Source organism: Macaca mulatta, chromosome 7, assembly GCF_049350105.2.
Source record: "Macaca mulatta isolate MMU2019108-1 chromosome 7, T2T-MMU8v2.0, whole genome shotgun sequence".
Taxonomy (NCBI): domain Eukaryota; kingdom Metazoa; phylum Chordata; class Mammalia; order Primates; family Cercopithecidae; genus Macaca; species Macaca mulatta.
The window spans coordinates 18080970-18108480 of record NC_133412.1 but is presented as its reverse complement, the minus strand read 5'-3'; the positions used below and the strand labels follow the sequence as shown (position 1 = coordinate 18108480).

At 50.8% G+C, this 27511-nt stretch overlaps 1 protein-coding gene and 1 long non-coding RNA gene across 17 annotated transcripts in view; one reads left to right on the top strand and one right to left on the bottom strand.

Annotated features, from left to right (window-relative positions):
* Positions 1–27511, top strand: part of RMDN3 (regulator of microtubule dynamics 3) — a 34552-nt gene that overhangs the window by 4788 nt on the left and 2253 nt on the right. For 2 of the 16 annotated variants that reach the window (XM_077937985.1, XM_077937984.1), the window contains exons 3-9: positions 9583–9776; positions 12225–12417; positions 12835–12978; positions 19084–19369; positions 20185–20287; positions 25519–25579; positions 27111–27186. In XM_077937985.1, coding sequence (XP_077794111.1) covers positions 9583–9776; positions 12225–12417; positions 12835–12978; positions 19084–19369; positions 20185–20287; positions 25519–25579; positions 27111–27186 — 1057 coding nt within the window. 16 annotated transcript variants of the gene reach the window in all.
* On the bottom strand, positions 3583–5913 carry LOC106999148 (uncharacterized). The gene is made up of 2 exons (XR_013395510.1): positions 5776–5913; positions 3583–4164 (listed from the first exon to the last, which is right to left on the bottom strand). It is a non-coding gene; the product is annotated as an uncharacterized LOC106999148 (long non-coding RNA).

The window sequence follows — 27511 nt, the reverse complement described above, 5'->3', positions numbered from 1 at the left end:
AACAGCGAAGTAGTAATTCAGGTCAAGGCAGCACTGCTGAGTTCAGTTCATCTTGTGGCTGGTTCCTGATTATTGGCACCTGGCCTTTGTTTCTGTAAGCAAGCACAGCTGGGAGGATGGTTCATTTCACAGGTTTTGGGGCTTCCTGAAAGAATTGAGGGCCAACGCAGTGGCCCCCGCCTGTAATCTCAGCACTCTGGGAGTCTAAGGCATGCAGAATGCCTGAGGCTGGGAGTTAGAGACCACCCTGGCAAACATGATGAAGCCCTGACTCTACTAAAAATACAAAAAGTTGGCTAGGCATGGTGACGCATGCCTGTAATCCCAGCACTTTGGGAGGCTGAAGTGGGTAGATCACTTGAGGTCAGGAGTTCAGACCAGCCTGGGCAGCTGGTCTCTGCCCAGCGAAACCCTGTTTCTATTAAAAATACAAAAAATTAGCTGGGCGTGGTGGCGGGCGCCTATAGTCCCAGCTACTCGGGAGGCTGAGGCAGGAGAATCGCTTGAACCTGGGAGGTGGAGATTTCAGTGAGCCAAGATCGAGCTGCTACACTCCAGCCTGGGCAACAGAGCAAGACTCCGTCTGAAAAAAATAAAATCAGAAAAATTTGCTGGGCATGGTGGCATGTACCTGTAGTACCAGCTATTTGGGAGGCTAAGGCATAAGAATCGCTTGAACCCTAGAGGTGGAGGTTGCAGTGAGCCCAGATCACACCACTGCACTCTAGCCTGGGCAACAGAGCGAGACTCCATCTGAAAAAAAAAAAAAAAAGAATTGCGGTCATGTTGCGGTAACAGTACCAGATCCAACTAAACAAGCACAGAAGCAACACCAGGAGGCAGAAGACTAAATTAGTTTTTTTTTTTCTTTTCTTTTCTTTTTTTTTTTTTTTTTTGAGGAGTCTCGCTCTGTCGCCCAGGCTAGAGTTCAGTGGCCCAATCTCGGCTCACTGTAAGCTCCGCCTCCCGGGTTCATGCCATTCTCCTGCCTCAGCCTCCCGAGTAGCTGGGACTACAGGCACCTGCACCACGCCCGGCCAAATTTTTTTGTACTTTTTTTTAGTAGAGATGAGGTTTCACCATGTTAGCCAGGATGGTTTCAGGAGGCCCGCCTTGGCCTCCCAAAGTGCTGGGATTACAGGTGTGAGACACCGCGCCCAGCCACTTTTTTTTTTTTTTTTTTTTTTTTTAGAGACAGGGTCTTGCTCTGTCACCCAGGCTGGAGTGCAGTCGTGTGATCAAAGCTCACTGTAACCTTGAGCTCCTGGACTTGAGGCATCCTCCCACCTCACCTCCCACATGCCACCATCCCCAGTTATTATTTTTTTTTTTTGTAGAGACAGTCTAACTGTCTTGCCCAGGCTGGTCTCCAACTCTTGGCCTCAAACAATCCTCCGGCCTCCACCTCCCAAAGTACTGGGATTACAGGCATGAGCCACCATGCCCAGCCTAAGCTACATTTTAAGTCTGCAGTGAGTTAGTGCTTTACAGGTTAGCAAAAAATAAAATAAATAAATAAAATAAAACTGTTAAAATCTGTAAATATCAAGTGTTAGTGAAGATGTCAACAATCCCACTACTGCTGGGCTTGCAAGTTGGTGTGAATGATACTTACCTATGATGCACCCTATACACACACACACACACACACACACACACACACACACATATATATATATTTCTAAAAGGGCTGGGCATGGTGGCTCATGCCTGTAATCCCAGCATTTTGGGAGGCCGAGGCAGGGGGAATGCCCGAGCCCAGGAGTTTAAGACCAGCCTGGGGAATACAGGGAGACCCTGTTTCTACAAAAAATTTTAAAAATTAGCTGGGCATGGCGGCATGTACCTGTAGTCCCACCTGCTCAGGAGGCTGAGGTGGGAGGATAGTTTGAGCCTGGAAGGCGGAGGTTGCAGTGAGCTGAGATCATGGCATACCTGGCTAATTTATTTTTTGTGTTTTTAGAAGAGACAGGGTTTCACCATGTTGGCCTGATCTCGTGATCCACCTACCTTGGCCTCCCAAAGTGCTGGGATTGCAGGTGTGAGCCACTGCACCCAGTCAATTTTTGTATTTTTTAGTAGAGATGGGGTTTCACCATATTGGCCAGGCTGGTCTTGAACTCCTGACCTCATGATCCACCTAAGTCGGCGTCCCAAAGTGCTAGGATTACAGGTGTGAGCTACCATGCCCGGCCTAAAAAAATAATTATTTTTTAAGGCATCAAGAACCTTAAACTTTATACACAAGGGTAAGGCCACCATCTCAAGGCATTTGACTTGTCACCTCTCTTGGAAGAGCCAGGTAGATGAGGCAGATGTTCTGGGCAGAGGGCAGGACGAGAGTTTGGGGTCTGGTCTGCTCTCTTCTCCGGCTGGGCTGTGGAGGGGGTGGGAAGGTGGGCAATGCATATCTCAGGCAGCCAGGCCTTTATTACATTTGCAAAGCTGGTCTGCAGATGCAGCACAAGATAAAGAGCTCTGTCCAGAACCACCCGCCACACTGCTGATTGCCCTGGCAGACACGCGCCTGCCAGATAACATCTTTAATATCCAGGGGGAAATGAATTCCCCTGCTTGGTCTGCCCATTTGGCCTAGCCTCTCATCACAATCTGTTTATCTCGCAGAGCTTCCTCCCCTGGTACAGAGAGGAGAAATTGTTCTTCTGCCACTGAGCTTTCTGCCACAGCTGAGAACACACTGTCAAAATGGCAGGGTGTGCTGTCGGTCATGCCTTTTCTTCCTTCCTGCATTCAGCTTTTATGGATGCTTTTGCATTAGAGCTGTGCCAGGCACAGGGGACCTGGGATGAATCAGGAATGAACCCCGTCCTGGAAGAGTGGGTAGTGCAGTGGTGTAGACAGACTAGAAAGCGAATTATCACAGAACAGAGTATAATGGGCCTGGCGCAGTGGCTCACGCCTGTAATCCCAGCACTTTGGGAGACTGAGGCAAGCAGATTACTTGAGGTCAGGAGTTCGAGACCAGCCTGACCAACATGTAGAAATCCGGTCTCTACTGAAAATACAAAAAGTAGCCAGGTGTGCACACGCCTGTAATTCCAGCTACTCAGGAGGCTGAGGCAGGAGAATCCCTTGAACCCAGGAGCGGGGGCGGAGGTTGCAGTGAGCCGAGGTCACTCCACTGTACTCCAGCTTGGGCAAAAGAGCAAAACTCTGTCTAAAAAAAAAAAAAAAAAAGGATAATGGAGGCAGTGGAGCCATGGAGCCACAGGAGCAAAGCAGGGTGAAAAGCTTAATTTCACCAAGGTGGTGGTCTGGGAAGGTTTCCAGAGAAAATGAATTTTTATTTCCTCCAAAATAAAGTATATATATGTTTTTGTTATTGTTTTTATTTTGAGAGGAGGCCTCACTCTGTCGCCCAAGCTGGAGTACAGTGGCAACATCTTGGCTCACTGCAACCTCCACCTCCCGGGTTCAAGTGATTCTCCTGCTCAGCCTCCCGAGTAGCTGGGATTACAGGCACGCACCACCATGCCTGGCTAATTTTTGTACTTTTAGTAGAGACGGGTGTAAAGGTAAACTGAGGCTGGAGCCAAACCAGGAACGAAGACACAAGGCAAATGGCGGTGAGAATAGCTTTTATTAGGGCTTGCGGGCGAGGTTCCTCAGTCCAAAGGTGTGGGCCGAGGAAGTCGCGCTGAGGGAGGAGGGTGGGGGCTTCTTATAGCCTGAGAGGTAGGGAAGCTGGTTGTGCAAACAGGGCCTGGGGGGTCTTGAAACTACTAGAGCAGGAGTTGAGTAAGGGTCATGAGGAAGGGGTCTTTGGAAACTGTCGACGGAAATTGCTGTTGACGAACTTGTGGAATGCAGGTGAGCTGCAGGTCATGGGGGAGTGTGACTGCCCAGCCGGAACTCTGACGCATGTAAGTCTGAGGGTGTGTACAAGGGTGAAGGGAGTCTTTAACAAAAGGCCTGCTACGCCGGGTAACGCTGCCATGTTGGGTCTAGATTCCTGCCTAACATTCCGACCTCTTTCTAATAAGAAAATGGGGCGACGTGTTCCTCCGGCTGCTTCCTGCTGGTATGGGTCATCGTGGGGTTTTTCGGAGGTCGGAACTTGGGTATAGGGGTGGAGCAGCTGATTGAAAGTGACCTGGGAGACTTCTTTCATGTGGTCCTGGATGAAGTGGAGGACACAGGGAGCTATGAGTAGCAAGAAGCCAATGATTAGTAAGGGGCTTAGAAAGGGTAGGACTTAACCGGCCACAGATGACTGCCACCACCTAAGTAAGGGCCTCTTGGGTAAGTTCGGTGGCAGCCGCCAGGGCTCGCAGACAAGGTTGCCAGCCCTGGACTGTGGGTCTAACTGCTTGGAGAGATAGGCCACAGCCTGGTATGTGGATCCAACCGGCTGGGCTAGGAGGCCAGTGGCTACCTTCTGGCACTCCTCGGTGAATAGATGAAAGGGCTGAAGGGGGTTGGGGAGAGAGAGCAGGGGCAGAAAGGAGACAGTCCTGAAGCTTCTTGAAAGAGTTGGCGACCAAGGAGGGGTCGGACAGCGGTCCGGTGGGTGTCTCCTTGGCAGCCTGGTAGAGGGGCTTGCCTAGGACCCCGAAGCTGGGAATCCAATGCCTGAAATACCCTACCAGTCCTAGGAAGGACAAGATCTCTTCCGCATCCTGAGGAGGCTGGAGAGTTTTAATGAGGCTTATTCTATCTGCCGTAAGGCTTTTTGTAGTGGGTGTGAGTAGTATGCCTAGGTAGGTGACAGAAGGGGTGCAAAGTTGAGCCTTAGCCAGGGTAACCCAATAACCTCAGTTGCCTAGAAAACTTAGAAGTGTAGCAGTGTCTGCAAGGGAGCACTCCCAGGAAGGACTACATAGTAATAGATCATCTACGTATTGTAGAAGGGTGCTATGGGTTAGGGGGCAGAGGAAGATGTCCTGTGCCAGTGCCTGTCCAAAAAAATGGGGGCTATCTCAGAACCCTTGAGGCAAGACAGTCCAGGTCAACGGGGAAGAAACATGAGTGTCTGGGTCCTCCCATGTGAAGGCAAACAGAAAGTGGCAGTCTGGGTGTAGAGGGATGGTAAAGAAGGTATCTTTCAGGTCAAGGCCAGTGAAATGAGTAGGGTCAGGGAAACTCGTGAGAGGAGTGCATATGGATTAGGAACTACTGGAAAGGTAGGGACGACTGCCTCACTGATGTAGGTCCTGCACAAGGCGATAGTCCCCAGAGCTTTTCCGTACAGGCAGGATAGGAGTATTGCATGGTGAGCTGGCAGGAACTAGAATGGGCTGTCGGAGCAGGCATGTAATGATAGGTTTTAATCCCTGTCGATGTTCAAGGGAGATAGGGAACTGGGGTCTAGACGGGAACTTGGAAGGGTCTTTTAGCCGGATGTGGACCGGAGTGTGGTGCTGGGCAATGATCAGGGTGGAGGTGTCTCACACCTTAGGGTTAATGGGGACTGGAAACGGGAGTGGGGAGTCAGCCTGGCGGGGTTTGTCAGGTGAGAGGAGGGGGAAGAGGAACGCGAGGTGTGGGGAGGGGTTGGGTCGGAAGTGAACTGAGGCCCTAGCTTGGAGAGGAGATCTCGTCCTAACAAGAGGACTGGGCACGAAGGAATGATAAGAAATGAGTGCGAGAAGAGGGAGCCATCCAAGCGGCAAGACAGAGGAGGAGTCTGGCGGTAGGTGGAGGGAGTGCCATCAATTCCCATGACCGTGACAGTGGAGGGGTGGCTGGGGCCACTAAAGGAAGGTAAAACAGAGTAGGTAGCCTCCGTGTCCATAAGGAAGGATATGGACTTACCCACTACCTGGAGCATAACCCCGGCTCGGCGAGAGTGAGAGGGGTCCCCGAGTCTGGGCCTCTTCAATCTTCGTCAGTGTCGAGGAGCTGGAAGGCGCCTCCAATACCTGGAGGAGGGTCGTCACGTGAAGGCGCAGCGACCGTCCTTAGGTTGGGGCAGTCTGACTTCCAGTGGCCCATCTGCCGACAGTTCGGACAGGGGTGAGTTGACTCCTTTGGGTTAGGGCACTGCCTGGCCCAGTGGCTGTCGTTGCCGCACTTGAAGCAGGCACCAGATGGCGCTCGGGGAGTACCTCCTTTCTGGGAGCCCCTGGAGCCGGCCAGCCTCAGGGCTGCTACCAAGGCCTGGGTTTGGAGTTGTACCTTCAGTTTTAGCCTGGCCTGTCGTTGGGCCTCAGCTGCTTCCTCCCTGGAGTTGTAGACCTTGAAGGCCAGTTTGACTAAGTCCTGGATGGGAGTTTGAGGGCATTCCTCCGCCTTTAAAAAATTTTTTTTTTGGATATCAGGGGCCGACTGAGAAATGAAATATGAGGCCAAGATGGTTCCTCCTGCAGGGGAGACAAGGTCAAGGCGGGTGTACTGAATAAGTGCCTCAGTCAGCCCGTTAAGAAAAACAGCTGGATTTTCATCTGCGCCTTGGACTACCTCCTTTAGTTTGTTAAAGTTGACTGATTTGTTAGAGGCTGCCTGCATGCCGGCAAGAAGGCACTGAACCATCATGTCTTGGCGGCAGCGGCAGCCTGCCTGCCCCACCTGGTAGTCCCAGTTGGGCTCAGCCGAGAGCACTGCCTGGCATGGCAGGGTCAGTTAAATGAACCTGGTTAGCATGCTGCCTGGCTGCCGCTAGGATGCGTTCCTGCTCCTCAAGAGACAGGGTTGAGGTCATAACGACATGAAGGTCGTGCCAGGTGAGATCATATTCCTGGCATAGACACCTAAACTCTTTGATATAACCAGTAGGATTGGCCGAAAAGGAGCCTGCACACTCCTCAACCTTAGACAAGTCTGCCAATGAAAACGGCACATGGACCCAGACTACTCCTTCGGCGCCTGCCACCTCTCATAAGGGACACAGGAGGTCGGTCCTGGACCGAGTATGGGCTGAGACAGGCGAGGAAGGGGAGGAGGTGGAGGTAGGTGAGACAGAATCTGTCGGGTTTGGTAAGGGCACAGGAGGGGGGGAAGGGTGGGGCGGCATTGACAAGGATGGGGATAACGGTGGGTCAGGGTAAGGAGGAGGTTGGGCAGGAGACCGGAGGGGTGGCCAGGATAGGGTGTCAGGAGGCTCAGAAAAAGAGGAGTAATCATCCCTCTCCTTGCCCGAGGGAAAAGACTTTGCGAGCAGAACTTGAGCTAACGAGCACTGGGCGCAGAGATCTGGGCGAGAACGCAAGTCCCAAAAGGCCTGAACATAGGGTATCTCGGACCATTTGCCTAGTCTCTTGCAGAAGTTGGTCAGATCTGTGAGAATGTTAAAGTCTAGAGTGCCTTCTGCAGGCCACTGAGACTGATTATCCAATTTATACTGCGGTCATGCTACTGTGCAGAAGAAAATGAGCCGCTTTTTTTTAGGTCTTGGCTGAGACTTAAAGTCTAGAAATTAGCCAAGAGGCACCTCAGAGGGGATTTTCCGTCTGGTTTGGACTGGGTAGTTCCCATGGTCTTAAGGCGGGCAGTCCGGAGGCAATGGGAGCGTCCTCTCACTGCCACGCGGAGTGCGGGGTATGGTGGCTTCCGGGGAGGTTGGACGTCTCCTAGTCCCTGGTGCTGAGGTCACAGCTGACAGGAGAGAGCCCCTGACACGGCCGTGCGTTTCGGACAGGGACTCCCGGAGGGAGCCTTCAGGACGGGGGAAACTTACCCAGCAGTGATCGAATTGAGTCTTAAATTTGGTGAGACGGCGCCAGGCTTGAGGAGGGGATCCCAGCTCGGGGAGAGGAGAGGCTGCTCGACCCAGCAGGGGTCTGGGGAGGGGGTCTCCTCCCTGGTTTCGGCACCAAATGTAAAGGTAAACTGAGGCTGGAGCTGAACCGGGAACGAAGACACAAGGCAAATAAATGGCAGTGAGAATAGCTTTTATTAGGGCTTGCGGGCGAGGTTCCTCAGTCCAAAGGTGTGGGCCGAGGAAGTCGCGCTGAGGGAGGAGGGTGGGGGCTTCTTATAGCCTGAGAGGTAGGGAAGCTGGTTGTGCAAACAGGGCCTGGGGGGTCTTGAAACTACTAGAGCAGGAGTTGAGTAAGGGTCATGAGGAAGGGGTCTTTGGAAACTGTCGACGGAAATTGCTGTTGACGAACTTGTGGAATGCACGTGAGCTGCAGGTCACTGGGCGTGTGACTGCCCAGCCGGAACTCTGACGCATGTAAGTCTGAGGGTGTGTACAAGGGTGAAGGGAGTCTTTAACAAAAGGCCTGCTACGCCGGGTAACGCTGCCATGTTGGGTCTAGATTCCTGCCTAACAACGGGGTTTCGCCAGGTTGGCCAGGGTGGCCTCGAAATCCTGACTTCCGTTGCCCAGAGTGCTCATGGCTCATTGCAGCCTCCACACCCTGGGCTCAAGTGATCCTCCCATCTCAGCCCCCAGGGCATGTGGGACTACAGTCACATGCCACCACCGCAGGCCTCCTGTATTCTTATATGTATACAGTAACTCACAATTAAAGCGTAAAGAAATATAAGATCTAGTCAAGGGTATTGGGAGAACTGGCCTAGAACTTTCTTCTATCACTAAAGAAAATTTTAACTCTTAAGAAATATTCACAATACAATCGTCATCGTAGTCCATAAAATCGGTCTTTTTAGTTGCCAAAATTAGAAGTTGCATACAATTACAAGAGTAAAATAGAATTATAAAACGGTACGTTAGGTTTAAGGTTTATGGCCGGGTGCGGCGGCTCACGCACTTTGGGAGGCCGAGGCAGGCGGATCGCTGGAGACCAGGAGAGCGGGACCCAGTCTCTACAAAATAAAAATAAAATGTGGGGAGAGGGTGACGTTTTCCAGGTACAGAGGGGAGGTCCGGGCAGAAGCGCAGGGAGAAAGTGTGAATATGCTGAGCGTATTCCGGGAGCAGCAAGTAAGCCGGTGTGACCGGAGGGAAATGGAGGCCTGGATGCCGGACGGTGAGGGTGACTGCGCCAGCGTCCGCCCAAGAAGTCTCCCCGCTTTCCCGCCTTTCCTCAGCCTTCGGACCCTTTTTGCTTTCCTTTTGCGCTGTGCTGACTCCGCCCCTCCGCCGGCGCCCGTGGCCTCGCTCCTGAGGGAAACAGGCCGGGGGTGGGGCCGGCGTGGTCATCTCCGTGCGCCTTCCCTCAGGGCGCCGAGCCGCTGGCGCCGTCTGTCTGACGTCACGGTCACTGACAGCGTGAGCCCGCGGCGGCTGCTGCCATGGTGGCTGGCGGCCGGGTAAGGTTTTGAGTGGGTCTCCTGCCAGGCCAGAGCGCGTTCCTGGGCCGCAGGGGAAGGCCGGGAGTTTGCAGCCAGGGCGGCGGGTTTGTGGTCTGCAGTGTTGTGAGGCTGAGGTGGAGGGTTGAAGGCCCAGAAGCCGTACTCTGTGACCCGGATCGGAGGATGTGCTGGAGGGGTGGCTATGTCCAGGCTGGGTGAGGGGAGCGGCAGTGGGGCCCAGGGGGCTGGAGGAAGCCTTAGGGTTCAGACTGGGATGCAGGTAGTCAGGAGCTCAGGGTTTGGGCAAGGGGGTACCTGCCGGGGTTCTGCCTTGGGGGTGGGTTTACCAGACTCACGAATCTCTCTCTCTCCCTACGCCCGCCCGGCCGCCCGCCTGCTCCCGGTGGCTTCTGCTGGCCGCAGGTGCAGCATGTCTAGACTGGGAGCCCTGGGTGGTGCCCGTGCCGGGCTGGGACTGTTGCTGGGTACCGCCGCCGGCCTTGGATTCCTGTGCCTCCTTTACAGCCAGCGATGGAAACGGACCCAGCGCCATGGCCGCAGCCAGAGCCTGCCCAACTCCCTGGACTATACGCAGACTTCAGAGACCGGACGCCAGGGTAGGAGCCCGTCTCCTGAGACCGCGGTCACTGCAGACTGATGGGCCTGGGGTCTAGGCTGCTTTTGGTGGAGATTGTGGGACAGGGCAACGTAGAGAAGCGCCTTAGGGTTTCACTTTTTTGGAAGCTTGTTGAAAAAGCAGTCGTCGGGCCGGGCGCGGTGGCTCACGCCTGTAATCCCAGCACTTTGGGAGGCCTAAGCGGGCGGATCACCTGAGGTCAGGAGTTCAACACTGGCCTGACCAACATTCAACCAGATGTCAACATGGTGAAACCTTATCTCTACCAAAAATACAAAAATTAGCCGGGCGTGATGGCGCGGCCTGTAGTCCCAGCTACTGGGGAGGCCGAGGCACGAGAATCGCTTGAACCCAATAGGCAGAGGTTGCAGTGAGCTGAGGTTTCACCACTGCACTCCAGCCTGGGCGACAGAGTGGGACTCCGTCTCAAAAAAAAAAAAAAAAAAGGCAGTCATGGTTTTTTCTACTCTTTACCCTGTATTCCCAAGCAAGTATATTTCAAAAAGACTGCTTAGCTGCTTAGCTTTCACTTTTAGTTCTGGCCACACTAGTGCTATGTGGGTGTTAAAGGCACTTGCTTAGTGTTGGGTGAGGTGTGTAATAAGTAGAGAGAATCCAAAAGAGGGCAAAAAGAATAATCTTGTAGGGATTAAAAGTCTTCAGGCTTATGTATTAAATCATATATTTGAATTTGGAGACAACTTGGAAACTATCTCATTCAAGTTTTTTTGTTTGTTTGTTTTGTTTTTTAATCCCTCCTATGAGGAAACCAAGATTCAAAAAGACTGTGTAACTTTCCTGAGGCTGTCACAGATTAAGTGGCAAGGTTGGGCCTGTTGGGCCTGGTCACCTGGTCCAGTGGAGTTTCTAGGGCATAGGGCTAGGAGCACGCTTAATGCAATTGAAGCTGAATGTGGCTGGCAGCCCGCACAGCTGAAATGAGTAGTTCTTTCAAATTTGCAGATTTGTTAATTCATTTGAGCAAAGGATCTAGGGCTGGTTCAAACTACTACCATATTTGTGCAAGAGGAGTGTTTTTTTCTTTTCTTTTCTTTTTTTTTTTTTTTTTTTTTTTTTGAGATGGAGTCTCACTCTGTTGCCCAGGCTGGAGTACAGTGGCATGATCTTGGCTTACTGCAACTTCCACCTCCCTGGGTTCAAGTGATTCTTATGCCTCAGCCTCCCAAGTAGCTGGGATCACAGGTGTGCGCCACCATGCCCAGCTAATTTTTGTATTTTTAGTAAAGATGGGGTTTCCCCATGTTGGCCAGGCTGGTCTCGAACTCCTGGCCTCGGCCTCCTAAAGTGCTGGGATTACAGGCGTGAGCCACCACACCTGGCCAAGAGGAGCGTTTACATTATCTCACTCCCACGCTAATTGGAAGTGAGTGTTTTCTCTGATTGCCAGTGTTAGATGGTTTGGAAAAGTTAGTTCTGGAGGAGTCTTCAAAGAGCTATCACCTTAGATTGCAACTGATTGTCAGCACTTTATAATCTGGTGGTAATCTAGTATTGCAGTGTGCTTCCTTCCCTTGTATTTTGTTTGTTAATTGCTTCGCAGTAGTCTTTCTTCTGAGATTAGAAGTGGCCACATTCCCAGAGATCTTTATTGCTCTACATTCTTGAGCATTATTGGATGTGTGTTGTGGCCTGGCCTAGTTTTTTTTTTTTTTTTTAACCAGATTTCCTTAAAGAAGGGATTTATGCTTGCCATATTGTGGGGTCCTGCCTCTCTGGTTTCCTTTTTGTTTTTGCATTTTTCAGTCCAGTTACCATAGGTGGCTGTCACTTTGCTACCATTTCACTGCTGGAATTTACTCAAAAGAGTGAGGCCTAGGGTTGGGTCAGCAGGGCTTAGTAATGGTGTGTTTCTGAGGCGGTTTGGATGGGCTTTTTCTGGTGTACCTCTTCTCTTAGCAACTGCCCCCTTTCTCCTAGTCCTTCTCTGATACACTAAATGAAGTTCTGGGAGAAACTCCCAAGTTTTCCCTACTATCGTTTGTGAAGTGAGAGATCAGAATGTGATGGAGCTCAGTTTTAGTTTTAGTTTTAGTTTTGCTGTGTGGTTGGTTTTGACTCCCTGGTATTGGGCACTATACGGTGAGGTAAAGGTTTTTTTTTACTCTAGCAGGACAGCTGTCCTCCTTCAGATTCCACACTTGGGCAAGCATTTTACATTATCTGTCGTGGTGTGCAGCATTCCTGAAGGGCCCTGGTATGGAAGGTTCTTGGGGCAGAGGACTCTTGTTTAGAGATCTCTGGGTAGTTTCTTGGGACTTGTTACCATGACCTGGCTGTGAACGTCTGCTACCTGAGCGTCACTGGGCCTTCTCTTCCAATGGAAAGCAGGTGTTCTTGAATTCTAGGTGTGAGATCTCTTCCCCACTATATTCCTGGGTGTCACTGGCTCCCATTCTCCTTCCTTCAGTGATGCTCTTGCGGGCTGTCTCAGGTGGGGCTGGAGATGCCGCAGTGCTGCCCAGCCTTCCACGGGAAGGACAGGAGAAGGTGCTGGACCGCCTCGACTTTGTGCTGACCAGCCTTGTGGCACTGCGGCGAGAGGTGGAGGAGCTGAGGAGCAGCCTGCGAGGACTTGCCGGGGAGATTGTTGGGGAGGTCCGGTGAGTAATGCAGCTTCCTCTCCCGCTTTATCCCTCCCCTGCAGCTTTTTCAGCTGAGGTGTGTTCTGGCCTTTGCTTTCTGTCTCTAAAGAAGAAACCAGTTTTATAGCTTCTAGCCTAATCTGGGTGGAAGCTGTACATTTGGTACCTCGCCTTGCACATGCTCCTTGCTGCTTCTGGACTCTCATGGTTGATCTGTTGTAGCAGCTGAAATGCTCTGTTTGCCTAACCTAGTCTGTCTGTGTGGTCTGGGCCCAGGGAGCTGCCCTTCTTACCCTCCTGAGGGTTAGAGACCTAGGATTTTCTCTGCTTTTGGCCCTTTAATGAGGAGTAGTAGTAAGAGGCACCCCATGGTGAGCAGAAAGACAGGCTGGATGGGACCTAATGGTACCCTTCGGGATGGGGCCTGCTTTCCAGATCCCACATGGAAGAGAACCAGAGAGTGGCTCGGCGGCGAAGGTTTCCGTTTGTCCGGGAGAGGAGTGACTCCACTGGCTCCAGCTCTGTCTACTTCACGGCCTCCTCGGGAGCCACATTCACAGATGCTGAGAGTGAAGGGGGGTGAGTTGTCTCTCCTGGAGGCAGTTATGGCTACAGCCAGGTGGTGTTTTGTAAAAGTATTATCAATGGAAAATCCAAACTAAGCTGCTGCAAATAATTTTTGGAACAGGTAAGAGTATAATAAATACAGAAGAGTTGAAACGAAAAACCCATCCAATTTATGTCATTCAGACAAATGTAGATGTTAATAGCAGTTATTGCTTACATCTGTTATCTTAGTTTATTACAAAGTTATGATATATTATTTGGGCATTTTTCTGTGTTATCACAAGGACTTGATAAGCATTGTTTGACTTTGTTCCTTTCCTTGGGTGGCCGAGCTGTTGTACCTAGATGTCTAAGCACGAAGCATGCTTCTCCCTGGGAGTCACCCTCTTCCCACAGGGGAGCCTTGCCTGTGATCTTTTGCATTTTTACAGGTGGGAGGTGGATGTCCTGAGTTCTTAGTGGCCCAGGAGGGCTGACGATAGGCCTTTCTTTGAGGCGGGGCAGGTGGCAGGAGTCTGGTGGACAGCCTCCTCCAAGTCTGGTCATGCTAAGGGCGTTTTGAGTTGAAACCACTAGCACCACTTTGAAACTTTGGTCCCAAGGATAGAGTCTGATGTTGTCACTAGCAGCATCTGCCCTTGTCTGCTGCTAGCTCCGATCATTCAGGTAGCCTGTGTGAGGCCTAGAGGCCGATTTCTCCTTGTCCAGCCTTCTTCTCAAGGGAAAGACTGGTGCAGAGAACAGCCAAGTTTTATGCTGGATCAGAGAAATTAGCTCTAAGCAGGCAAATGGAAACTAGAAGTTAAAATCAGTCAGTTAAAACCAGGCATGGTGGTGGCTCATGGTAATCCCAGCACTTTGGTAGGCCGAGACAGGAGGATTGCTTGAGTTCAGGAGCTTGAGACCACCCTGGGCAAGGCAGCAAGACTACATCTCTACATAAAGTAACTACCTGGGGGAGGCCAAGGTGGGCGGATCACCTGAGGTCAGGAGTTTGAGACCAGTCTGGCCAACATGCTGAAATCCTGTCTACTAAAAATACAAAAATTAGCCAGGCGTGGTGGTGCATGCCTGTAATCCCAGCTACTCGGGAGGCTGAGGCAGCAGAATTGCTGGAACCCAGGAGGCGGAGGTTTCAGTGAGCCGAGATCATGCCACTGCACCCCAGCCTGGGAGATAAGAGTGAGACTCCATCTCAAAAAAAAAAAAAAAAAAAAAAAAAGCTGGGCATGGTGGCATGGGCTGGTAGTCCCAGCTACTTGGGAGGCTGGGAGTTTGAGGCTGGAGTGAGCCATAATTGTGCCACTGCACTCCAGCCTGGGTGACAGAGCAAGACCCTGCCTCAAAAAAAAAAAAAAAAAAAAAAAAAAAAGTAAATACTAGGTGATAGGAATTTTTCAGCTCCATTATAATCATATGTACCCACTGTTATATGCGCAGTCCATTGTTGACTGACACGTCATTATCACCAACGCTGGATTTGATGACTGCTCAGGGGCCTCCAGAAACCTGTGGAGTGGTGGCGAAGAGCTCTCCTCCTCCATGGGGGACTGCTGTTGCCTGGGTTGTCAGATCCCTATTATCTGTATTCTCAAGGGCAAGCAGAGGTGGCCCTTTTCTATTCAATTTACCTAAATGGCTCTGGGCCAAGAGACGCTTCCAGAAGTTGTGTTAAAGAGGGGGCAAAAATGAAATTAACATTTGATACATCTGAAGTGAAGAGAGAGATGGAGGAAGTAGTTGACAGTGGGCACTGAGATGTAAAAGAACATCTCTGCAACCCAAGGAAGCAGGCCACTTGGGTGGGGAATTGATATTTGAACTCTCTAAGGAGGTGGAACAGAAGGAGAGGTCACAGCTCTGCCCCAGATCAAACACAACTTGAGGTCCTTCATGACTGTTTTTTGTTTTGTTTTGAGACAGGGTCTCACTCTGTTGCCCAGGCTGGAGTTCAGTGGCACCATCACAGCACAGCAGCCTCAACCCCTTGGGCTCAAGTGGTCCTCCTGCTTCAGCCTTCTGAGTAGTGGGGACTACAGGCATGTGCCACCATGCCAGCCAATTTTATTTATTTTTTTGTAGAGATGGGGTCTCACTATGTTGCCCAGGCTGGTCTTGAACTCCTGGCCTCAAGCAGTTCTCCCACATTGGCCTCCAAGTGCTGAGATTACAGGCATGAACCATCGCACCTGGTCCTCTTTGTGATGATTTAAAGAAGTTGTCCTAGGCCGGCGCAGTGGCTCAGGCCTGTAATTCCAGCACTTTGGAAGGCCGAGGCGGGTGGATCACTTGAGGTCAGGAGTTCAAGACCAGACGACCAACATGGTGAAACCCTGTGTCTACTAAAAATACAAAAATTAGCTGGGCGTGGTGGTGGGCGCCTGTAATTCCAGCTATTCCGGAGGCTGAGACAGGAGAATCACTTGAACCCAGGAGGTGGAGGTTGCTGTGAGCCAAGATTGCACCACTGCACTCCAGCCTGGGCAACAAAGACTCCACCTCAAAAAGATAAGTACAAACTTCTGGGGTCAGTGGGAGCCAGAGCAGTTAACCAGGGACATCTGTGGGACCTTCACTGCTAGGGGTGCTCACTGGGACTCCCAAGGCCACAAGGAGCAGGCCAGAGCTGCCAGACACCTGTGATGGGGCAAGGGGAGGGGTGGCTTTCTTAATTATAGCTCCATCAGGCTGTGTCCCATGCCCAGTCCCGTGGCATGACAGCAGGTGGTGGTGCAACACTCTGTGGTTGAGCTGGCTGCTCTCTAGGGCAGTGGCCGTGGTGAATGATTCTTTGTGCCATCGTCATTGCCATGTAGGTCAAGGGGGAGCTCTAGGAGTCTACAAACTGAAATGGCTTTGAACCTGTGTCTTGGGGCAAGGAGAGCTGCTTTGAGGGATGAAGGGCTGAGATTTGATGGGCTGCTTGATTTCACTGAAAGCTGTATTCCTTCTTCCAAATAACAACTTTGAGGTCTCAGGAGATTGAGGGTGGCAGAGGCAGAATCACTGTGCAGCTCTGTGAGCTTGTTCCCCGGGCATTGTACCAAACACAGCTTGAGTTCCCTGTCAGAACCCAACTTGCCCTAAAACACCAGCTCCTCCAGCAAGCCTTCCCAGGCATCTCAGCCAAGAGAGATTGCCTGCAGCCTCATCGTGAAGACTCCTTCTTGGGCATTTATGGCCTCACTAAGTTGGGTCTTATCTCAAGGTCAGGGCCCATGTCATCTTTGAAGACCTCATACTCAGTCTCTAACATAGTTTAGGTAGAGTTAAGAGAAACTTAATTGCCAGGAGGGGAGATGTGCATAACTGAGTCCTTCATTACTGCTTAAGAGTGGCAGTCTCCTTGCTCAGAGGGAGCCTTGGGTCTCTGGTCCACTGTGGGAACTCCAGTCCTCCGGAGTGCACGGGACCAAAGGACCTTTTCAAAGGTCCCTGCTAGTCCCTGGCAGATCTCAAAAGCCTCAGGCTATGTTAAAAGGGTCACTTCTCTGTGGTAGATTTCTCCAAGGACTGGTTGGGTTAGTCCGGGAGGTGGAAGGTGAAAGAGAATGGTGTAAATGTGGTAGCCCTTGGCATGTGATTAATCTCTTCTGAGGCCCCAGTAGCTGCTCCAGGCGGTAGGGTTTCAGATTGATGAGGAGAGTGCCTTAAAGTGGGGCTGAGATGCAATTAAAGTCCACTCTTTAAAGTGCCAGGTTCCCTGGAGCCTCCCTGCCTCACAGGGCTCTACCAGCTTTCACTCTGTTTGTGGCAGCAAGGCCCCCTGACCTCTCTTTTTGGCTTTGGGAGCTGGGCCTTTAGGATCCAGAGGGGTGGCAGTATCACAGGTCAGGTCCCAGGGGATTCTGTGCTGATGCCTGGGCTCCAGCAGGGCTAGGTCCCTCCCTGGGGGTACTGGAGGCAGAGAGACTCCTGTTTGGACTCCTGATTGGCTGAGGCAGTCCTAAACCCAGCAAGAAATAGGGTCTCCCCCTCTTTCTAGCAAAGGGAGATGATGTGATTCCAGCTTCCAGCTTTCTGTTCCAGATAAACCATCTATCCATTTTGCCTTTGGGACTGGCTGGGCAGAGAAGACTCTGGTTTGATTTTTCTTAATCTGTGGCAGGTGCAGTTGGGAGTTTCGGTTTCTCTAGGTTGCCTGTGGGTGGTCTCACTCATCAGTACCTAGGTTGGTTACAAAATCTAATGACACTTATCCTTCTGCCTTTAATTTCTAAAGGTGCTTTTTTTTTTTTCCTAATAACTAAAGGGGAAAGATACTTGGATAACCTCTTAAAACACAAAGGTGCGGTTAAGAAAGGTTTTAGGCCGGGCGCGGTGGCTCAAGCCTGTAATCCCAGCACTTTGGGAGGCCGAGACGGGCGGATCACGAGGTCAGGAGATCGAGACCATCCTGGTTAACACGGTGAAACCCCGTCTCTACTAAAAAATACAAAAAACTAGCCGGCCGAGGTGGCGGACGCCTGTAGTCCCAGCTACTCGGGAGGCGGAGGCAGGAGAATGGCGTGAACCCGGGAGGCGGAGCTTGCAGTGAGCTGAGATCCGGCCACTGCACTCCAGCCTGGGTGACAGCGCGAGACTCCGTCTCAAAAAAAAAAAAAAAGAAAGGTTTTAAATACCTTACAAGTTCTTGTAGTAGATATGTCTGGGGCCTCTTTTTTAGATGAGGCTGAAGCTCCTCTGTAAGGATGCTGTCAGCATGGACTGGGCATCCGGTCTGGTTGCTCACTTCCAGAGCCTTCAGAGCTTGCCGCCTTGTAGTTTCTGGACAGGAGGACAGCACTTCTGCCCTGACATTAGGCTATCATGTGTTGACTTTATTTGTAGGTGTGTGTGTCATCTCTCCTTCAATCCTGTTTTGCTCCAGCCACAGGGAGCCTACTCTCTTTTTTCTTTTTCTTTTTTTTTTGGACGGAGTCTCTCTTTGTCGCCCAGGCTGGAGTGCAGTGGCATGATCTCGGCTCACTGCAAGCTCCGCCTCCCGGGTTCACACTATTCTCCTGCCTCAGCCTCCGGAGTAGCTGGGACTACAGGTGCCTGCCACCACGCCTGGCTAAGTTTTTGTTTTTAGTAGAGATGGGGGTTTCACCGTGTTAGCCAGGATGGTCTCGATCTCCTGACCTCGTGATCCATCCACCTCGGCCTCCCAGAGTGCTGGGATTACAGGCGTGAGCCACCGTGCCTGACCTTGTGTTTGCTTCTGACCCCCAGAAGTCCTGCCTTTTCCCGTGCTCAGTCTTTATCTATTTTAGGCAATTAGGGAAAACACCCTAATCAACTGCTGGTGGCTGAGATCCAAGAGAAACTCAGCTTCCTCTTTAGTGGGTGCATCAGGGTTGGGGCTTCTTAGGAGCCACCTGGCATGTGGCAGCCCCACCCCCAAAACACCTTTTCAAGGGGTGGTTTGCATTGTCTTCCCCTTCTTCTGGTTGCAAAGTGATTCCTATCACCTCTCCTCACATCCTTAAGTTCTCAAGGTTACCAAGGGCTACTCCTGTTGCAGTTTAGGTTTGGTTGACTTGGGCCAGAGGTTATGTTTGTGGATGCATGTGGCTGCCCATGGTCTGAGGCTGCACCCACCCACATTGGTTCTGATAAGTGTCTCTGACTCATAAGGCAGAAATGAGCAGGGGCTTCTCACATTTGCCTTGACTGTCGCGGGGCCCCAGCTGGTCAGCTACTCTTTCCTTCCCGGATCATTTTCCCAGCCCTTAGTTCCCATAGGAAGCTTTCTCTCAAATAATGATTTCTGCTGGCCATGGTGGCTCATGCCTGTAATCCCAGCACTTTGGGAGGCCAAGGTGGGCAGATCACTTGAGGCCAGGGGTTTGAGACCAGTCTGGGCAACATGGCAAAACCCCATCTCTACTAAAAATACAAAAAAATTAGGTGGGAGAGTTGCTTGAACCCAGGAGGTGGAAGTTCAAGTGAGCCAAGATCGAGCCACTGCACTCCACCCTATCTCAAGAAAAGAAAAAATAAAAAAAATCTGCCCTCAAGAGGTATTTGGTGCTTTGGACAATGCCATGAAGAGTGCTGCTTTGGTGGTGAGGGATACAGACCCTAGGGGCTCTGAGCTGAATAATCCTCTTGTCCCTTACATTTCTCTGCCAGTTATACAACAGCCAATGCGGAGTCTGACAATGAGCGGGACTCTGACAAAGAAAGTGAGGACGGGGAAGATGAAGTGAGCTGCGAGACTGTGAAGATGGGAAGAAAGGATTCTCTAGACCTGGAGGAGGAGGCAGCTTCGGGTGTTGTGCCCAGTGCCCTGGAGGCTGGAGGTTCCTCAGGCTTGGAGGATGTGCTGCCTCTCCTGCAGCAGGCTGACGAGCTGCACAGGGGTGATGAGCAAGGCAAGCGGGAGGGCTTCCAGCTGCTGCTCAACAACAAGCTGGCGGTGAGGCTCCAGCTGCCTGCCTGCTTCTCCCTCCCTTCCTCCCTCCCTCCATCTGCTTCTGAGCCCTGGGGAATGAAGGCCCATGTGGTTACTGCCCCTACAAGGTGACATGGGACGAGAAATGGTGAGACAGCTGGTTCTGCATCTGTCTCCTGGGTTGCATATCCTCTTCTAAGGAGGCCCAGCATGGACCCTAGGGCCAGGGTACCGCTTGCCCCAGAGCTGCCTCCCCTCTGGGGATGGGGAGCGTAGTCCTCTGCCTTCTGTAGAGCTACTGCAGAAAGGACTGTACCTCTCACCTCTAGGGGGAAATGTGGAAAGAACTGTATTTTTTTTCTCCTCTTGTTTCCCTTGAGGCAGAGTCCAAGCTGCCAGCCCCATTACAAGTGACAACTGTGTAGGTCGTTCACCCACAATTCTCTTCTCAGGTTCAGACAAAATTTATGCCCACCCAGGTATAAATGCCCCCCTCCGGAAGTTAGAAGTTTCCCTTTTCCTTTCACACTTTCTTCATGTGTCAGCAAAAGACCTCGTGCCTTATGACATCTTGGAGTTGACCTTTCCTCCCGCCAGTTCTAGGAGGCCAGAATGCCCTCTGTGATTGTGCAAGCTACTGGCTAGACAGAGAATGTGTCATACATTAACTGCATGTGGGAAGGGATGACTGGGGGGAAAACTGCCTGTAGGAGCTGGCCTGATATTGATTGTAACATACTAGCTTGGAAATTCAAACCTAGGGTGTGGGGGAAGGCCAGGGCCCCCATTCTCCACAGCTGAGGAAAAAGGGGCCTTACCTGTTTCCGTCTGGTCTTCAGTATGGAAGCCGGCAGGACTTTCTCTGGCGCCTGGCCCGAGCCTACAGTGACATGTGTGAGCTCACTGAGGAGGTGAGCGAGAAGAAGTCATATGCCCTAGATGGTAAGTGCTGACAGCTTCCTGTGGGAAGGTGACTGGTTCGGGATGGGGCTGGCCCATCTGCGTGGGGAACCACCAAGATGCTGTCAGAGCAGTTGTGGCTCAGTTACCCACTAGGGACAAACTCTGGCTCCCCGAGACCCTTGCTTTCTCCTCTGGAGGAAGAGAGCAGTCTTTGTTTATCTGTATATCATGCTGATTAGTAACACACGTGCATATGTTTTTAGGAGTACTTGTATCCTATCAGCATTATTCGTTTTTCTCACTCTCTAGCCAGAGGGCAAAACCTTTTTTCTTAACCTGAGGTTTTTTTGCTACTTAGAAATCTGGTTTCAGTTATGAAGCCTGTGGGGCAGGTGTTCTAAGAATATGGGTAGCTTACACCGGGCACGGTGGCTCACGCCTATAATCCAGCACTTTGGGAGGCCGAGGTGGGTGGATCACGAGGTCAGGAGATCGAGACCATCCTGGCTAACACGGTGAAACCCCATCTCTCTACTAAAAATACAAAAAAATTAGCCAGGCATGGTGGCAGGCACCTGTAGTCCCAGCTACTTGGGAGGCTGAGGCAGAATGGTGTGAACCCAGGAGGCGGAGCTTGCAGTGAGCCGAGATCGCGCCACTGCACTCCAGCCTGAGCAACAGAGTGAGACTCCATCTCAAAAAAAAAAAAAATAATAATATATATAGAGAGAGAGCTAGCTTAGAAGACTCTGGAATCCACTTGGCAAGTCTATTGGCAAAGGCTCCACCCTGGAGGATAGGGTGCATCTGACCTGTGCCAGGCTCAGGGCTTGGCCTTGTCTGTCATGAGGTCAGTGAATCCTGGGACTTTCGAGACTGATGTGTCCTACTGAACTCCACACACTGAGTCAGGTACTATCAGTGGGTTTCTAGGTCTGTGGTTCAGTTAATATCTTTTTTTTTTTTTTTTTTTTTTTTTTTTGAGACGGAGTCTCGCTCTGTAGCCCAGGCTGGAGTGCAGTGGCCGGATCTCAGCTCACTGCAAGCTCCGCCTCCCGGGTTCACGCCATTCTCCGGCCTCAGCCTCCCGAGTAGCTGGGACTACAGGCGCCCACCACCTCGCCCGGCTAGTTTTTTGTATTTCTTAGTAGAGACAGGGTTTCACCGTGTTATCCAGGATGGTCTCGATCTTCTGACCTCGTGACCCACCCATCTCGGCCTCCCAAAGTGCTGGGATTACAGGCTTGAGCCACCGCGCCCGGCCTTTTTTTTTTTTTTTTTCAAACAGTCTTTCTCTGTTGCCCAGGCTGGAGTTCAGTGGCCTGATCTCGGCTGAATGCAACCTCCACCTCCTGGGCTCAAGCAGTTCTCCTGCCTCAGCCTCCCCAGTAGCTGGGATTACAAACACATGCCACCATACCCGACTAATTCTTTTTTTTTTTTTTTTTTTGAGAGGGAGTCTCGCTCTGTCGCCCAGGCTGGGATGCAGTGGCCGGATCTCAGCTCACTGCAAGCTCTGCCTCCCAGGTTTACGCCATTCTCCTGCCTCAGCCTCCCGAGTAGCTGGGACTACAGGCGCCCGCCACCTCGCCCGGCTAGTTATTTTTTGTATTTTTTAGTTGAGATGGGGTTTCACCTTGTTAGCCAGGATGGTCTCGATCTCCTGACCTCGTGATCCGCCCGTCTCGGCCTCCCAAAGTGCTGGGATTACAGGCTTGAGCCACCGCGCCCGGCCATACCCGACTAATTCTTATATTTTTAGTAGAGATGGGGTTTCGTCATGTTGGCCAAGCTGGTCTCGAACTCCTGGCCTCAAGTAATCCACCCACCTAGGCCTCCCAAAGTGCTGGGATAACAGGCATAAGCCACTGCGCCTGGCCAGTTAACTGTCTAAAACAGATTTGTTTACCTTTCTATTATAAGTACAGCCTGATAAATATTATTGAATCCTTGATAATGTATACTCTAACAATACCTCAAGGTTAATATTCTAAACATCTGTAGAATTGTCGATGGAGAAAGAACAGAGCAGTTGAGTAGGATGTGTCTGCAGACCCTCAGAAAAATTCCTAGAAGTTTTAACAAAAGATGCTTAATTATGATTACTTTCTCTTCAAAAGTTTCTATTTTCCCTCCTGAATTTCAGGTAAGGATTCCCAATCAGTTTTTGGGCTGATTTTTGGACTTGTCATGTCAACAACCTTTCCTTTCCCTCTTGATCATTGATCATCTCTTATTAGTGCTAGTAGCCAGCATGAACCCCAAAGACAGAAGTGGAGGCAGTGGTTAGAGGGACAGCATTTGGTTGGTCTGGCCTCCTGAGCTTAGCACCCATGGACAAATCTTTACCTGCTGGAGGTCAGATGACTATGGAATGTCTCTGAAGGTTCTGCTCTGAGATCACAGCCTTTAAGAATTATCCTTACTGGGTATAAAGTTTATTTCATTGTATCTCTAGGAGCTGGACCACCAGGAGGTACTCATTCTGTGGGGTCTCAGGCAATGTCTTGTCTACAATGCTGTCTAGCTTGTCAGCAACTGGTTGTCTCATTCTGCTATTATTTTCCTAGTGAGGCAGTACTTTGAAGAGGGCAGAGAGAAATTCCCAAAGAGGCAGTGTCCCTCGTTGGTGGGGCCATGTGGTCCTTCTGTTTGGGAAGGATCCCAGCACTTTGGGAGGCTGAGGCAAGTGCATCGCCTGAGGTCAGGTGTTCGAGACCAGCCTGGCCAACATGGCGAAACCCATCTCTACTAAAAATACAAAAATTAGCCGGGTGTGGTGGCACACACCTATAATCCCAGCTACTGGGGAGGCTGAGGCAGGAGAATCGCTTGAACCTGAGAGGCGGAGGTTGCAGTCAGCCGAGATCACGCTACTGCACTCCAACCTCCAACCCTGGCAACAGTGAGACTCTTGTCTTTTTTTTGTTGTTGTTGTTGTTTCTTTTTGAGACGGAGTCTCGCTCTGTCGCCCAGGCTGCAGTGCAGTGACCGGATCTCAGCTCACTGCAAGCTCTGCCTCAGCCTCCCGAGTAGCTGGGACTACAGGTTCCCGCCACCTCGCCCGGCTAGTTTTTCGTATTTTCAGTAGAGACAGGGTTTCACCGTGTTAGCCAGGATGGTCTTGATCTCCTGACCTCGTGATCCGCCCGTCTCGGCCTCCCAAAGTGCTGGGATTACAGGCTTGAGCCACCGCGCCCGGCCGAGACTCTTGTCTTAAAAAAAAAAATCCTATGTTGCAGTGTCTTCTCCAGTGCATAGGCATATGATGATCCTTATCTGGCAGTCCATAGGCTCCAGCCTCGATACTTTTATTTTTTTTTTTGTGACATAGTCTTGCTCTGTTGCCCAGGCTGGAGTGCAGTGGAGCAATCTCGGCTCACTGCAAGCTCCGCCTCCCAGGTTCACGTCATTCTCCTGCCTCAGCCTCCCATTTAGCTGGGACTACAGGCGCCTGCCACCGTGCCCGGCTAATTATTGTATTTTTAGTAGAGACGGGGTTTCACCGTGTTAGCCAGGATGGTCTTGATCTCCTCACCTCGTGATCCGCCCGTCTCAGCCTCCCAAAGTGCTGGGATTACAGGCGTGAGCCACTGTGCCCGGCCCAGCCTTGATACTCTTAAGTGACGCTTGTCAGAACTTTCATGTGTATGGGCTTTCATTTCTTTGTTAGAACACTAACCTAGAAAGCTTGGGTTAAGACTAAGTGAAAGTCATCCCTGGTCAGACCTCAGTCCATGTGGCTCTTGTGAAAGAGTTTTGGTCTAGAGCTAATTAATATTCTTGGATTGTGTATCCTTTTGAGAAGATATATATATATATATATATTTTTTTTTTTTTTTAAGAGATAGGGTCTGGCTGTATTGCCCAGATTGGTCTTGAACTCTTGGTCCCAAGCTATCCTCTCCTTGGCCTCTCAAAGTTCTAGGATTACAGGTGTGAGCCAATGTACCCATCCCCTTTAGAGAATTTTATCAAAGCTGTGATCCCTCTCCCCAGTTACCTAAAATTTTATACAACTTGAGATCCATGGACACCACACCTCCAGAATAAGGTCTGTTGGGGACAATTTCTGATTGTGTTGGATCTTTTTTTTTTTGAGGCAGTCTCTCTCACCCAGGCTGAGTGCAGTGGTGCAATCTTGGCTCGTTGAAACTTCTGCCTCAGCCTCTCGAGGAGCTGGGACTATAGGCATGTGCCAACACACCCGGCTAATTTTTGTATTTTTACTAGAGACAGGGTTTCACCATGTTGCTCAGGCTTGTCTCGAACACTTGATCTCAAGTGATCCACCCACCTCGGCCTTCCAAAGTGCTAGGATTACAGGCATAAGCCATCGTGCCTGGCTGGATCCTTTTATATTTCAAATGCTAAAATCTGCTTCAAGCACATCAGGTGGGCGTTATAAAAAGAAGGTAACGGCTGGGCGCGGTGGCTGAAGCCTGTAATCCCAGCACTTTGGGGGGCCGAGACGGGCGGATCACGAGGTCAGGAGATCAAGACCATCCTGGCTAACACGGTGAAACCCCGTCTCTACTAAAAAATACAAAAAACTAGCCGGGCGAGGTGGCGGGCGCCTGTAGTCCCAGCTACTCGGGAGGCTGAGGCAGGAGAATGATGTGAACCTGGGAGGCGGAGCTTGCAGTGAGCCGAGATTGCGCCACTGCACTCCAGCCTGGGCGACAGAGTGAGACTCCGTCTCAAAAACAAAAAAAAAAAAGAAAGAAAAAAAGAAGGTAACTTGGGTTTCTAGTGACAGATGGGGAAGCCAAGGTGAAGCAGAAGTCATCCCTGAAGTCTTCCCTTAGAAGCCGTTTGCAGCCTTTTCTGAGACAGTCTCACTCTGTCACCTAGTCTGCAGTGCAGTGGTGCAATCTCGGCTCACTGCAACTTCTGCCTCCTGGGTTCAAGTGATTATCCTGCCTCAGCCTCCTGAGTAGCTGGGACTACAGGTGCTTGCCACCAAGCCCAGCTAATTTTTGCATTTTTGGTAGAGATGGGGTTTCACCATGTTGGCCAGGCTGGTCTCCAACTCCTGACCTCAGGTGATCTACCCGCCTCAGCCTCCCAAAGTGCTGGGATTACAGGCATGAGCCACTGTGCCTGGCTTGTTTGAGGCCTTTTATTCTGCTCAATTTCACAACTATTTCCAAACAAGTACAAGCTGGGTAGGGATTGATGAGAGTTAAAGCAGTCCTTCTTCCCACAAGCCTTCCTATGAAAGTGTGCATAAGAGCTGTGTCAACTCTGGATCTACCTTTGTCCTACAGGAAAAGAAGAAGCAGAGGCTGCTCTGGAGAAGGGAGATGAGAGTGCTGACTGTCACCTGTGGTAATAACACCCTGCAGTGTCCTGGGAAGAGCCAGCAAGGGCCAAAGCAGAGGACAGCTCTTTCTTTTCTCTGCCTGGGCCACAGAGGCATTTTCCAAAGGATCCAGGAGAGGGAGCTCTGGCTTGTATTTCCACATGCCTCAGTCTACCCCTAGCTAGAGACAAGGGAAGTTTCTGGTAGGGGAGGTGGCTTGGGGATGAGGCAAGGGGGGAGTACAAGGTTTTTTCTGATGGGGCTTGGAGAAATGAGTAGCTTTGTAAGAGTCATCCTAGCTACAAAACTGGAGTTCTTAGCTCTCAGGAGGCTGGGACAATCTGCAGCTCCCCTATCCTGCACAAGCTCCTTTCCACTGTGTGATGCCTGGCTGCTGGTACTTCGGCTTCTTTGCTTGGTTTGTGTGAGGAAAAGTAGATGTGAGCTCACCCCTCCGGAAACATCAGAGGCAAAGTTCTGTCAACTTACCTGGGCCAGGGTGAACTCAAATCCTGGGGTCTGGTTCCAGCACCTGAGTTTTAGTGAAAATGTTCCTTTCCCACTGCCACCCTTGCTTTTCATGTCTCCACCCTCAGACTGTGAGCTAAGTGAGAGGCTGTGTTTCTCCATCTGTTGCTGAAACTTTTGTCTCTGCAAGGGTTCTTCTCAGAGGCCAGGTAACTGTTTCTTGGGTGTCACTGCTTCTCGGGGCTTCCAAGGATGAATAGCTATTCCTGAGGAACAGCTGTTTGGATTAAACATGGAAATGAGCCTCTAGAAGTGTCTGATACCCTCCAGATACTTAGCATATACATGAAAAAGCAACTTGGGCTGGTTACTCATCTAATGTCAACTGTGCTGCTAGGAACAATGCTGGGGGGATGGGGGAGTAAGACTTTGTTTCTGAAGACAGACCATGGGAAGCTGGCTGGCTGGTTCCCTTTGGGAGGGGCAATGTGGGGAAGAGGGCAAATGTAGGAGTTCTTTCTCTGATTCTGTTGGTTTCCAAGTTAACATTAGAAATTCCTAGAATATCCCCTCCCAATGTGACTATCCTAATAAATTGTTTCCCAAGTCCCAGTGATACACCTGTATGCTTAAAAGCTAATGAGACCCACTTTTTTGTCTGCCCAGAAGATAAGTAGTATACTCAGGTCTCTTATACTTTCATGCTGATTATTTTGATGCTTTAAGTTTTTATTAATGCCTGTGGCTGTACTCTTTATGAGAGAGGGGAAATCTGGAGATACAGACTGAGAACTTGCATAAATATTCTTAAGTGTAAGAGAGATTTACTGTGGTGAATCCAGCTTTAATACCTAGAATACTTTGGAGACTTGTAAGCCTACCATTATCTACTAAAGAATACTAGTTGGGGCCAGAGGTCTGTGAAGAGAGGGGATTACGTAGAGATGAAAATTAGGTATTTTTAGCGCTAGTTGAGGGTAGAGGGATAGGGGAGATAGGGGACAATGCAACTAGGCTGTGGGTGGGGCATCCATTCCTTACAGTGATGGTGCTCAGCCCTTGTCCCTGAGCTTGCTGCTTCCCCCCTAGGTATGCGGTGCTTTGTGGTCAGCTGGCTGAGCATGAGAGCATCCAGAGGCGCATCCAGAGTGGCTTTAGCTTCAAGGTGAGGACAGGCTTTTCCTCCTTCCTTGTGCTGGCCTATCCCAGATTCCCTGCTCCTTTCCGACTCCCTGCCAAAAGCTTTTCTACAGCCTCAGTGACTTGCCTCTTTTTTTTTTTGAGACAGAGTCTCACTCTGTTGCCCAAGCTGGAGTGCAGTGATGTGATCTTGGCTCACTGCTACCTCTTGGGTTCAAGCGATTTTCCTGCCTCAGCCTCCCAAGTAGCTGGGATTACAGGCATGTACCACCATGCCCGGCTAATTTTTATATTTTTAGTAGAGATGGGGTTTCACCATGTTGGCCAGGACTAGTCTCAAACTCCTGACC